At 36.9% G+C, this 13648-nt stretch overlaps 1 protein-coding gene across 2 annotated transcripts in view; it reads right to left on the reverse strand.

Moving 5' to 3' along the window:
- slc2a9l2 (solute carrier family 2 member 9, like 2) overlaps positions 1–7134 on the reverse strand; it is an 85350-nt gene extending 78216 nt beyond the window's left edge. Inside the window, exons 1-2 of one of the 2 annotated variants that reach the window (XM_035661158.1) lie at positions 6996–7134; positions 2484–2582 (exon numbers count right to left, since the gene is read on the reverse strand). In XM_035661158.1, coding sequence (XP_035517051.1) covers positions 2484–2582; positions 6996–7064 — 168 coding nt within the window. In that variant the 5' untranslated portion in view covers positions 7065–7134. Of the gene's footprint in view, positions 1–2483; positions 2586–6995 lie in introns of both variants that reach the window. The other variant, XM_035661157.1, reaches the window with a different exon arrangement.
- Positions 7135–13648: the final 6514 nt, after the last annotated feature.

Here is a 13648-nt window from a genome sequence, read left to right on the forward strand (position 1 = left end):
TTGAACATTAAAACATCTAAACCTATTGTAGTAGAGCCACAAAATACAATTATGAACCTGAAAAGGGGCATAATATGTCTCCTTTAAGTTGGTATGGTGAACTTTTTAGAAAACAGCTGCATATTTACACATCCAGTAGTTACGGAGCAACATTAGCTTTCATTTAGAGTTGTATTTGTGTCCACCTATCAAATATAAGTGCAACATTCACTCTCTTTTAGCTTTGTTTTTGGTCTCTACCAGCTCCTGAGGGAAATATCTGCTTCATTAGCTGCCAAATGTTCCACCCCCACTTGTCAGAGCCTCAGACAGAAGCAGTGAGAGAAGTTAGGCTCTACCTAAATCTTCTTTCAGGGAAAACTGAAATCCATTTTCTGCATTTGCTGCAATATTCCATGTATTTGTATTGGCAGAGCTGGGGTTATAAAGTTTGAATACTAATTGAATGACCTGTGGGGCATCTAATTACCTCTAAACAAACAGAAAGCCAGATTGAAAAGTATGACCTCAAAAAATGCTGTTTCTCATCTAAAAGTGGTACCGCTCAACTGGACCGGTATAAAGCTATTGAAAATTGCAATTTCAGTTTCACCATGCATTCAAAAAGGATTTACAGACCATGAAAATGTCTGGTCTAGTCCAAACAGTACACAAATACACATAATTGTCTCACAGCTTTTTTTCTTTATCTGACAGGACGCCCTGTATTAACAATGTCCACCCAGTAAACACGTATTCACTTTCTACATGTCTCTCTTTGGAATGAATTAAACCCCATAATCGACAGTGTTAACAAAATAATGTTTTTTTCAACATAACTCTTGAGCTCAAAGGTTCCCTTGTGTTTGTATGCATGTGGGATGAAAATCATATTGAACAACAAAGTGTTACAATTACTGAGCTATATCCAATTATATAATATGAACTAGCTATTTCTGACTGATGGCTGGGCCATTTAATCTAAACCCTCTGGTTACGTGTTTTGTATGTTTTATAGAACTGAAGCATATGTTTTTGGTTTCACAATAGGCTCTCTGGTTTCTGTTGAATGTGCATGCAAAACCTGTGAAACAGTTAACCCAGCAGAAAAGCTCCCTCCATACATGTTGTACATCATTATTTGTGGTAGGCATTTGTGTTGCCTAAAACCAGTAATTAAATGGCAAATAATATGCTTAAATAGACTCACACCACAACAGCAAGCCTCTGAACTGGATTTGATAGATGATTTTCTTTAACAATGTGGTGCCGTGACCCAGATAGCAACGCACTTTCACAAAGACTTTTAGAGGTAGGGGGTCTTTTTGAAAACCCAGTTATTATTGCTGTGTGTTCTCTGTGAAGCTGAAGAAGTTGACACCATATATGTTTGGGAATACTTGAATTTTTTAAAATTAGGATTTTGACCTGGTTGTAGTGGTAATGCTCTTCCTAGCTATACAATCTGATTGACTCGCTCTTCTTAGGGTTTTAACAGTTCAACTAGCAAAAATAGCTAGCTATTTAAATTGTGTGCTGCTGCCAATAGCCACGAAGTCAGTAAGGGTCTAAAGCCATCTGCAAGCACGAACTGAACTAAGATTATTACAGGTACATACCGAGTAATTCAGTAATTGGAATTTGGCACTGGAACTAAATGTTGTACGTTTATACAGATTACGATACCACCATACAAGAAATAACCAATTGCCAAGACATTACATAACCCTGTCATCACTGGTTTATTAGGGGCAATAGGTTATTTAATTTTTGGATTTGTCTTGCTTGTTTTTTTTAATCATGGCTGTTATTAGTCTCCTGATCATCTGTCTCAAGTCTCTTTGAAAAGCATGTATCACTTGAACCACCACTTAAATCATGTACTCCAATATAACGCAACCAGTTCCACCATAAACAGGAATACTCAGTTTTTTTCAAAATTGAAATTGATTATGAGTGAGTGATTTTTTTTTTTGTGTGGATTGATGAAGAATACACATTTGAATAACCTTATACTTGTATAATTCTGGGAGCCCCTTCCTACCCCCTTGATCCTCCCTCTACACTTTGATCACTATTTATATACTGTCTGTTGTTTAACTGTATAAAAGTGCTTCCCTGCCATTGCATCAGATACGCCCGCTCTGTGTTCACCAGTGTTCACCAGTGTGTAAGCACACTTCAATAAACTCACACCACTGCATTAAACCTCTGAACTGGACTTGAATTATTGGACTCTACAGCAATTAATAAGCTCTACAACAGGATGACAGTGTCTATAAACCGAACATGTGGATTTTGGACAATCAAATTTTAAATGGGAGACAACTCAATACCCGTCAGCGCTAAATTCTTAACATTAAACCTAAAATTATTAAAAACCTGCTTCTGAGGCACATTCTTAAAGACATTATATTGATTTCTAGTAGAGCTAACAAATGGAAAGTAATCAATGGTGGTTATCCTCAAGCAGTCCTACAAGACGATTTGACAGTGTGACTCACCAAAGCGGGGGCGTTGACCACAGAGAGGTTGTAGCCGTAAATGAAAGATGATCCCAGGGCACCAAAGAAGGCTGCGCTCAAAAGACAGGCTGTGACTGGCTGCTAAGGACACACATAACATGACACAAAGGTTCATACTGGTCATACAAATACACACATGTTAGAGGCCTTGTAAGAGGCCATCACATTTTATAAGGAGTACGGTCTATACCTGCTCTATTTGTAAAGTGTCCTGAGATAACTTCTGTTATGAATTGGCGTTATACAAATAAAACTGAATTGAAAATTTAAACTGAACAGTGCAATTTCAAGGTCGGATTGAAACCAAGGGCATTCAGCAGAGGTTGTTTCATATAGGCCCAGGTATCTAGGCCAGGAAACTGGGTTATTCACGTCACTTTACACTTTATTGTTCATGGTGATGTGAGCATGATGTACTTGACATTGAGGACATGGAGCAAAGAAAGATTATTATAATAATATACAATACAATATACTGTAGCTATCACAAATGTTATGCTACTACGGAGACACATAACTAATAATTTACAAAGAATAAATGCCATTGCAAAGACAAAGCTTGTTTATTAAATTAAGGATGCTGTGATTGGATAGAGCAAGGGCAGAAATAAATCATGACAAAACTAAAAGTGTGAAGACCCACAAGCAGTTGATTTAATCCCATTATACAAAAGAGCCAGACAGAACAAAAAACAGCCACACCACTAACATCATAAAGTTTGCCCTACAAGCGGCACAAGAGAAAAGGCCACAGTGTCATGAAATTCAAGCCATTCATATACCTTTGAGAGAATGAACGTGCTGAAATTCTATGTCACTGTGCCAATTAGATTATGAGATATACTGTGTGCAAAGTTGACATTTAGGCCGGAAGATGGTGGAGAGCATTAACAGAATGGGTTCATACATATATGGGGAACATAAATGTGTTTTTTTCTTGTCAATCTTTCATTCGATTTTCATATACTGGTTGAACATTTGGCCTGGTATGACTAAAATAAAGGTCAAAAGTTGACCAGAAACACTCGGGATCATCTTCTGGGGACTAATATTCAAATTCCATTGCAATGTGGTCAGTGCTGTTGTATCTTGCTACTGACCAAACTGTTGCCCATGTTTTGGCCAACACAAACTAGTAAAGATTTTTAATACCAAATGTGTACAATGTTAAGCATTTGGAACACGAATAAGACGCATTGTAATCAGATCACTCAAGCCACTTGCCGAGGTGGTCTGAGACACATTTGACCACATATCTTTTGTAGTGTAAACGCTTATCTGTCCTGGGCCACTTTGAAGGACCGCCTATTCAACTGATGTCCTGCAAGCACACACTGTCTATTCGGTTCACTGTGTCTCTTACCTGTCGAGACAAGCAGCAAATGTTTGTGAACAAACAGTTTCAAAGGGAAACAGGATAAACGTTGTAAACTTTGTGAATTGCTGCCTATGATAAATTCTTCATTATTTGGGCATTCTTGTAGCCGTGTTATGTTTGTGTTAATACGTGACATTTTTTCTTTCTGTGTAAAACAACACTGTGCTTGTTGTCCCAGTGTGGTGACTGTTACTGTTGGGCTGCCAGTTTAAAACAACAATGCATTTTGTCTTTGCAAATGAGATTAATGTACATGTGCATTTGCATACAGAGTGGGGAAGTGAGATCTGATTGATTGATTGATCTGACTAGTCGTCACTCGGGACGCATGTGGAGACGCATTCTAATACCAGGTGTAAACTGATATACTTAACTCTCCCCACTTGTGAATACTTACTCAAATTAAACTGATTTTAATTTAATTCTAGCGGCATAGCTCAAGGAATAACAATTGTCTGTCGGTCCACCACTTTTGTTCACACAAAAATATCTAATATCTATAAACTATTGTATTGTCACAACATTTTATACAGACATTCACAATCTCCAGAGGATGAATCCTCCTGATTTTTGTGATGCCCTAACCTTATCTCTAGCAGGAAGTTAGTTGACATTTTTGGCTTTTAGTGCAATGTATTAACAACTATTGGACAGATTGCCACAGCATTTGGTACAGACATTCTTGTCCCTCGCAGGATGAATTATAATCAGTTTGGTGATCCACTGACTTTTCCCCTGGAGCTACAATCTGGTCAGAGCGGTAATTTTGGTTCCGAGGCTGTACCTAATGCCAATCAGGCAGTCAGAGCTGAATTTAAATTAGACACAATACAAATAATTTAAATTATTAATTCACAAATTATTTGCACAATATTCTTCTTGGCCTGTATATTATCCTTACAGTATCATCTAATAGTGGTTAAAAATAGCCCTCAACCCAGCCATACACTGTGCAATTGTAATATTTTGCAAAAAATGTGGACACAGTACATTTCCTATTTGGTATATGGTATGGTTTTCTTCAGTTGTTAATGCACAAATGATATGCACACAAACAGTTCACTTATGCAGTTTTCTCCTTTGTTTAGCTTGGATTAAAAATCAACACACATTTTTATTAACAAGATAAAGTGATATTAAAATACATATTAAACTTTTATATAAGGTTATTAATTCAATTCAATTAATGCATTCATTTTGGTTAGTTACAGCATTTTGAATTTACTAATAACATTTTCCAATTTCCTAATAACACATTTAATGTTTCTATGAGGGAATGTCTAAGTTTGTCCAGGGCATTGGTGGACTCGGAAAAAACGCCCCAAATGTGACCTCTTGGAAGCCCCTATGTTAAAAAACTACGATGGACAAACTTTTTTATCTCTTATTAGTTTTTTGGCACTGGCCCTCCAGTCCAGAGTCCACCACTGCTCCAGGAGGTTTGGGGTGTCTGTTTGTTGCACACAGTGGTCAGCCAATGAGATATGAAGATACTGCCAAACTGCAGGAAAGCCCCTTTCATCAATTTTAAAAGTACATTGAAAAAAAGGAAATGTTACATAGGGAAAATGTAAAATAGATAAATTATGAAACATCTGCTAGGATAAAGAAAATAACAAAAATAAAAATTCCAGCAAAATATAAAAGGAAGAGTTCAATTAATTCATGTTAAATTTATTTTATAAATTATACATTCATACATTTATAAACCAACTGTTTGGAGATAAAGAAAAAAAATGTTGGCAATCAATCTACCAGTAAATTATTAAACTGCATTTTTTATTCATGTATACAGTTCTATTTCTCACTCATCGTGACATTTGTATCATCTAAGGCTCTTTTATGGAGAAGAGATATACCCCTCTCACACCTCACACACACGCATGTCCAACATGACAGCAGTTTGTGCATCTATGATTTCTATTCATCACACTCCTACTGAGAAAGTAGGCAGGTATAAATATAGGTGTATGAATATACATCAGTTTGATAAAGGAGTTTTAGCTGATGTTTTAATGTAAATGTTACAATACCTCCATTAAGCGCCTAAAGAAATTGTGTTTGTCTGTATAAACATAAAGTAAATGTAACTATAAAAGTTAAAAACTGTTTTATTGAGTTATTGAGCGATTTATTGGGTGCCAATGGTGTACAGCAACATTAGTACTTTGTTGTTGTTGCTGAGTTGGCTCAGTTGTGTGGCGAATAAGATGGGTCAGTAACTGAACAGATTTAAGCTGTATGGAAAGTTGTGGTACCTTGCTCAGTTGGCACAGCTCAAACCTGCAGTCTAAGATCGTACTTTGGAAGATTAGAAACCAACTGGCAGTGTTATCTTTGAGTAGTGGTTTGCGCAGTAGGAGGCTGTCAATAAAATGGACAGTGCCAGGGCGGTTAGATCAAAGCTAGAGCTCTAATGTTTGCATTGCCAGTAGTGGTGAGGGAATTGGATCAAGTGAGTAGAGTGCAGGTCACATTTCAACAAAGCAACAAACATGTTTCTTTTCTATGATTTTCTGTGTGCAGATTATTAATAAATCTTAATTAATGAATCTTAATCTTAAGTAACAATGTGAACAGAAAGATAATTCTACATATAAAACAGATTATACATTTTTACAGATAACCAGGACTGAATCCTAACATTTGTCTTTATTTTTATATTACTGAATATTAATCAATCATCTTTGAAACATATGTCAAAGGTGATCACTTTATGTCATCATCAGTACAGATTTTACTATCACTTAAATCTCTTTCTATGTGATTGGAGCACAGATTCAAGCAGTGCGAACCCTCTGTTTCAGCAACAGCTCAAAGCCTCACATAGCAACAGCACAGAAAGTTGTCTTATGTGTAAATTACAAAGGTCATGTACATATGACTGTACCCTCACAAATACATCCTGGCCATACCTATCATAGCAAATAATTAGTTAATGTGTGACGTAACAGGCAAATAATAATAACATGTCAAAAAGCTGTGACGTACACAGTGCTATCAGGAGAGGAGTCAAACCAACCAAATTTCATACATCACACAAATGTAATCATTTGGCAGCTGTAAAGTCATAAAGATATAGACTTGGCCATAGTGTTTTCAGTGACACTAACCTTTTCAGAGTTCTTCCCAGAGTCGCTCATCTTGTGGTCAGCCGGGATTTCCTTCTGGGGTTTGTCCATGTTAACGTTTCAGCACCCTTAAATGAGAAGGTCATATCATATAAGACATCTAGCTGAAGCATGATAAAGCAAGGCAAGACACATTTCACAAGAAAGAGGGAAGTGGAATTTATTATAGAGTGAAACATCTGCTGAAGAGGAAATGACAGTGCCTCAGTCTGCTGACATGCAATGCAGACCCAGTACAAGAAGGATTATAGGTCAGAACATGGTCACAAGTTTAGGATTTACACAATAAGACAAAGGCAAACAAGACAAATCCGTTTTCTAGAATGCATGAAGCTGTGCCTTATATAAAACTCTTACCAGCAGCACCTTGACTACAGGTTGAAGCATTGGGTTATTTCTCAATTTACTCAACACAATGTAACAATGGTCTCGATTTGAACTGCAGTACGGGACTCCACAATGGCGTTCAAGTGCAATAGATAGCAAATTAAAAGCCTGAGGCTGACACCTAGTGGTTATACGAGTAGTAACACTCAGAAATACTGGACTGCTGTCATCCTTGTTTTAAAAAAATGCAAAATTTGTATAAAATCTGGTGGTCTCCAAATTATTGTTAATGTATGCCAAGGTATATTTTTAACCAAACACAATTGGTGTAGGGCATTGGACTGTGGGATGTATTTCAAGTTACAAGTCTGTGTTTTATGTCATTTGTCAAAAACGTTTAAAACAGAGGTTTAGGGCCTTCACCTTTGAAACAAAAATAGGACAACATTCAAGCACTTTACACTTTCCTATCCCACCACACAGGTGATAACTTTTAATAGTATTCAGTCTGCTTCCAGACTGTAAATGAGTCTCTGATTGAATGACTAGAATTAAAACCAGCATGACTCTGATTCCTGAAGAGCAGGATTAAAATCCACAGCTGTGGAGTAAATTTGATTCAACTGAAGATGCATGACGGATCAAATACCTGTAATCTAACCTTCCCTTACTACAACTTTTTGATTAAACCACTCCTTTGATGTTCGGTCAGTAACTCCCATTACTGAGATGGTTGCTGAAGTTCTTAAAACATTAAATGTAATTTATTCCAATGGCAGTTCAACCTGGATGATTTTTTATTTTAGGATGTAGATCCAGAGCTTTCAGAGACTTTCTTGCAGCCTAAATTCCTGTAAAGCCACAACCGAATCAGTCAAAACTGTTTACTTAACAATTTGTCCTTCCTATTTAGGCTCTATTATCAATCAATTGAATCAGTTTTGAACTTTTTTCCATCAGCAGATCAAACTGTAAAGTACATGTAAACAAGAGTGTTGCCCCAACCACCGAAAGTCCAAACACAAGACTGGAAACTGCATCCAGCATTTTCAAAGTGATGAACAACTCCATTGGTTCAAGAACTTCTAAATCCAAGAAATGACTAATGCCTGAGGCTGTAGTATTGTATTCATATAACAACAGTACACAGTGATAAAAAAGCCTATAATTTGATGTATAATGTGTTGAGAAGTAAACAAAATGTCATCTTCCATCTATAACTCAAACCTGTCTGAAGATATTTGGGTGATATGGTTGAAATCATTGTGATGATTGGATTAATTATCTTCTGGTATTGTTTTAGATTAAGTTGTGGAAAATGTACACAAAATCACATATTAGTATGCATGCATCATGATATGAAATGCAGTGAGATCCAAATCTGTATTGATAATCATTAATTTGGATAACATAAACTTATTAACTTGATAAGATGATAAGGTGCTATTATGTAATGCAATATAAAGTCAATAAATTATATTAAACTACCCAGCCCTGCAGCTTACTTATACTATTACACATTGTGCAGCAGATAGTTGTTGGTTTTATTCAAATATAGAGACTGTAGTGATTGGTCAAGGGATTATTATTGTATCAACTTCTTTTTGATATTATGTTTCCAAAACTATTTTTCTCTGCCCAAACAATGCAAACAATAGTCAATACATTTATAATTAGTAAATATAAGTAAATGCGTTTTCACTACCTTAACTCTAAAAATAATTTTAAAAAAGCAAGCTGGTTGTAACAAAAGCCTTCCATTACAACACACCACAATGTAGCAAATAATGATACACAAATCCTATGTGCACAACTAAGTACGTCTACAGAGGAACAGCCCGCATAAACAAACTCCTGTGGATGAAAGCTGAAAAAAAAACCTATACAGTAAAATACCATGACACTGAGGATAATGGTAACTGTGTGAGAAATATCACTGTGGGTGTACTTACTTTACAGGCTGTGTATCCAATGACAACAGGAAGACTACTGACCCCACATTACCTAATAACACTGAGGAATGATTAACTTTGATGAGTCCCTCCCTCCCTCTCCGTGTCTCCTATCTCTCTTATGTCATCATCAAGTCTGAGGTCAGCTACAGTACAGTGAACTACATATTTGCATTATGATTGTATTTTGTAACTACCAGCTCCAAGCTATCTACGCCACCACTATATGTTAAATATAACTAGTTACTCTATTGAAGGTATTACAGCAGCAGTTAACCAAATTAAATTAGGTTAACGTGCAAAAATGTACTTGTCCTTAAAGAGCTCATGGGTCGTATTACTATAGAAATAGAGCATTGGTTTATTCAGCATGGTGGTCCACAGTCTATCATTGTAAAGGGAGAACCTTTAGTGGGTTTAATAACACAAGCTGTTAAGTAACCATAAAGAAATATTCTACCAGGACCCTGTGACATCACCTGTAGGTGTAGTTGGTTTGTGGACTTTCGTTTTGAAGCCTCGGTTTGACATTATGGCCATTATGATCTTGGATTTACAGATCCCGCAGTCACCATTTCTGGACAGTGCAGAGCTGGTGCGTGACTTGGTTTTTACCAAAAAATGGTGGCCTGTCTGGTCACAAACTTTCTCATATTGCTAAACAGAACACTAAATGCAATGCTGAACTGAATCTTAATTCATGTTTGAGCAGCACTGCCTAGTTTGACAGTTTGATCTCAGTTTAATCCGTTGCTGCAAATGACTTGTCAAACACAAGGTAGTCACGCCCTAAAGCAGACCCTGCTTTATTGTTTATTTTACTCTAAATGGGACCATAATTTATTAAATGAACATATTGCTTTAAGGAAGAAGACTTACATATACTTTTGCTTACTCTATGCCTGATGCATTAGTTTGTAGTTGCCTTTGTGCATAAAACAAGCTAACAAGACAAGCAGTTAAGTCTAATATTCAAATGTATTATACACACTGTATTCAGAGAAATTGTGTTAATATAGCTGACTTTATTTTAAAGAACTCAACCCTGCAACAAATCAGATACAGCGCAGCACTCACTTTAGTGAACTGTACACCAACTTTTCATTGCTAGATGTCTTTCATGGCCAACCATACACAGCTACTTATTATAAATTCTATTCTATTTTCACACAAAAGTGAGTGTCACTGAACTGCTGGACTGGGAGGTGAGTTTAAAATGAAAACCTTTTCAAACAAAGCAGAGTAAAAGCAGTGTCAGTCACAGACCAGGTGTGGCCCACGTGCAGAGAGTTTAAAGACAGTGTTCACCTGCCTTGTGTCTCTTGTTGCTGAAAATCTTCCTTATAACATCTTGGGTCATTTAGTTTAAAAAGGATAAAAGGAATTGTTGATTATTAACTTCTCTGTATGCTCACAAAGTGGACATTACTTTTGAGTCCAAGTTTAAAGACCCTTCTGATAAAATCCAGACTTGTGTAGCCAGAAAAGACTATGTGATCAAATCAATAACGCAAATTGCCAGTTGCCCCATTCAAATACAACATTCAATACCAGGGGCTTGAACAATTAAAAGTGTATCAAATTAGAATATTTCTATTCAACAAAAACAAAAGGATTTGTGACATTGAGCTTTCTTCTTCTTTGTGCAAGTAAACAGCAGTCAGACATGAGGACAGTAGTTGGGTCATCAATATGGAGTGATTGTAAATAAATCCTGGTGCTTACCTTGAATAGTGTGTATGAGATACATCATGCCACTGAGGAGATGAAATTGTAAAGATTTAAATTGCTAATATACAGATAGCATGCTGGAAGACATTCCTGGTTGCTCCTAACATAAAAACACCCATCCAGTTTATCCATGCTGTCCATTGTTCTGCTGCATTCCTTGACAACATGTAAGCATGAGGAACACCCCTAAATCCACAAAACTGGCCAAAGTCCAGAGAAGACATCCCCTAATGAGGTCTTTAGATTCAAGGTAACAACAGAACGGAGCTGCTGGAGTTATCCCACACAAACATGTAGCGCCAAATGCTAATTTCTTGATAAATGGAGTGACGACGCCATTCTAGACGAAGAGAAAGAGGTTTCTACTACTGGCGGAGCTATTGCAGACACACTACAGCTGGTTACATAAAAGCAGCACAAGAGCTTGGTCTTCAATCCCTAAAAAACCCAGTCTCCTCAGGCAGCTTTTTCTCAAATCAATGGCTGCTTTATTCTCTATCTCGTTTCATTCACTGCCGTGGCAGCTATCTATATTACAAACATGTGAGCTACATTTCCGCCATGTGAAAACTGCATGAAAGAGCACCTACAATATCAAAAACATGGGCCAAAAACATGACATATTATGTTTTATAGCTGCAGCACATGGCAGCTCTAAGTGTATGTGGTTTTCTTTGTGAACTGTGCTGAAGAATGTGGGCCAGCAGCTGCCATGGGAAAAAAGATATGGCCAAGTAATGAAACTCTGGCTTGTAAGACGAACACTCCCTCTGGGACATCTTTTCTCAGCCCTGGAGTCTAGGTAACAGTTGTATAATGTTTCCTAGGGTGAGGATGGACCTGTCAGCAGGAAAAAGAATCCACAGACAGACTGTGCCAAACCACTGAGTATCTGAGATGACAAAATGACTTTTGGTTTTGTGAAATATCTGGTAATATCTGATTGCTCTTTTTATATAAAGCACATTTCCAAAATCTTATTCTTAATTTATTCCATTATATATTCCAGACTACATTATGACAGTTACAGCTACTGTATCCTCTTTGTTTCAAATGTGCACAGATACAAAACTATTATATACTGTATTGTTATCTATATTATGTAGCATTGTGTATGCATACTCTGTCATATCATACAACACATTTACAATACATATAATATCAGCATTATATTGAGTATTGCTGCCCTTGTGACATATGTCCTAAAAAGTAGGCAATGCACTCTAATGTTTATTTTGCCAACATTTCAAAGTCTTTATGTCTTACATTGGCTTTACCTGAAAGATCACATTTCCCTGCGGAAACTGATGTCAGCAGCTATGTTAAACATTGACTTTCTCACAGCGTCATTTAGTCCCCACAACACTGTTTGTACTGATATGGCTATCTACAAACTAGTTATTGTGAATGAATGGGGAAACTAAAAGGCTCACAAATACAGTACATACTTGACAGCAGGATCATTCATTCTGTAAACAGAAAAAACGTTAAGGAAAGAAAACTCACCAAGCACTCTCGGGACTCCCGCCGTCCACAATTATTTTGCAAAATCCACAACCAAAGTAAGTGCAGGCACATAATTGAAAAGACACCATTATCACATGAGAACTAGCTGGCTAACTTAATTTACTGAAACTGGACATGAACCAGTTTCTGTGGTTGGAGCCACAGTGAGTGCTGCTGAGGGAGGCCGTCTTCTTTTCCGATCAGTGAATCATATAATATAATAAGCTTTTTTGCCAATTGAACCATTTCTTTTTTACAGCAACAACGCTTTATGTATTGTAGTCTAATTAAAAATTGTTTAAAAAAAACAAAACAACACAAGGTGGATTTTCTTACTCTAGTGTCTAAACAGCTGCTGACACATTCTATCCTGCATCAAACACATCAAGCAAAATGACACTTTTTAAGAACTACATGAATGTTTATGTTCAACTTACTTTTCTATCCTTCTGCAGGCTGCTCTGACAAACCCTGCCAAGCTATTAGTTATTCCAAATGTATTCCAACACAAAAGATGGTGTTGTTCTGATGGAAGCATTGAACTGACAAGTCAGTATGTGCGGTAGTTAGCCAGTAGGAAGATAATTGTTTGACCCACTAACCTGTGGTGCTGGAGGGGGAGGAATGATTCCTTGGTTGACCTTTAGCAGTTTCTAACTTCTAATCTAATCTCTGTAGCAAATGGTGTGCATAAACATTGTGAGAGAAATACAACCCTCGCTGACTGTATTTTCGTTTCGCTTTTACCACAGATATTTTACCCACCTCCCTCCTTCCTGGAGCAGCGGGACTGGAAATAAACTGGATTTGAGAATATACTCTTTTGGGCCTATTTGACATGTGACTGAAAGTGTGTCAGTTCTGTTAATTGAAAGCACCAAGAAAGAGAGAAATTAAGCCTGTTTCACTTCTAACCACAGTGTCACAAGTATGTTTACAGGGAAATTAGGGATATGGTGTTTAGATTGATGGAACATGAGAAATCTGTTTTTTATATCCCTGTGTAATTCTTAGGACTGCTAATTACCTAGAATTTACTAGTTAAATTGAAACACAGGGGCTGAAGATGCCACAGCAGTTAGTGTGGGTTAAAGGTCCAGTGTGTAACATTTAGAAATG

Source organism: Morone saxatilis, unplaced genomic scaffold, assembly GCF_004916995.1.
Source record: "Morone saxatilis isolate NCDOM2014 unplaced genomic scaffold, NCSU_SB_2.0 Contig18, whole genome shotgun sequence".
In the NCBI taxonomy this organism is placed as follows: domain Eukaryota; kingdom Metazoa; phylum Chordata; class Actinopteri; family Moronidae; genus Morone; species Morone saxatilis.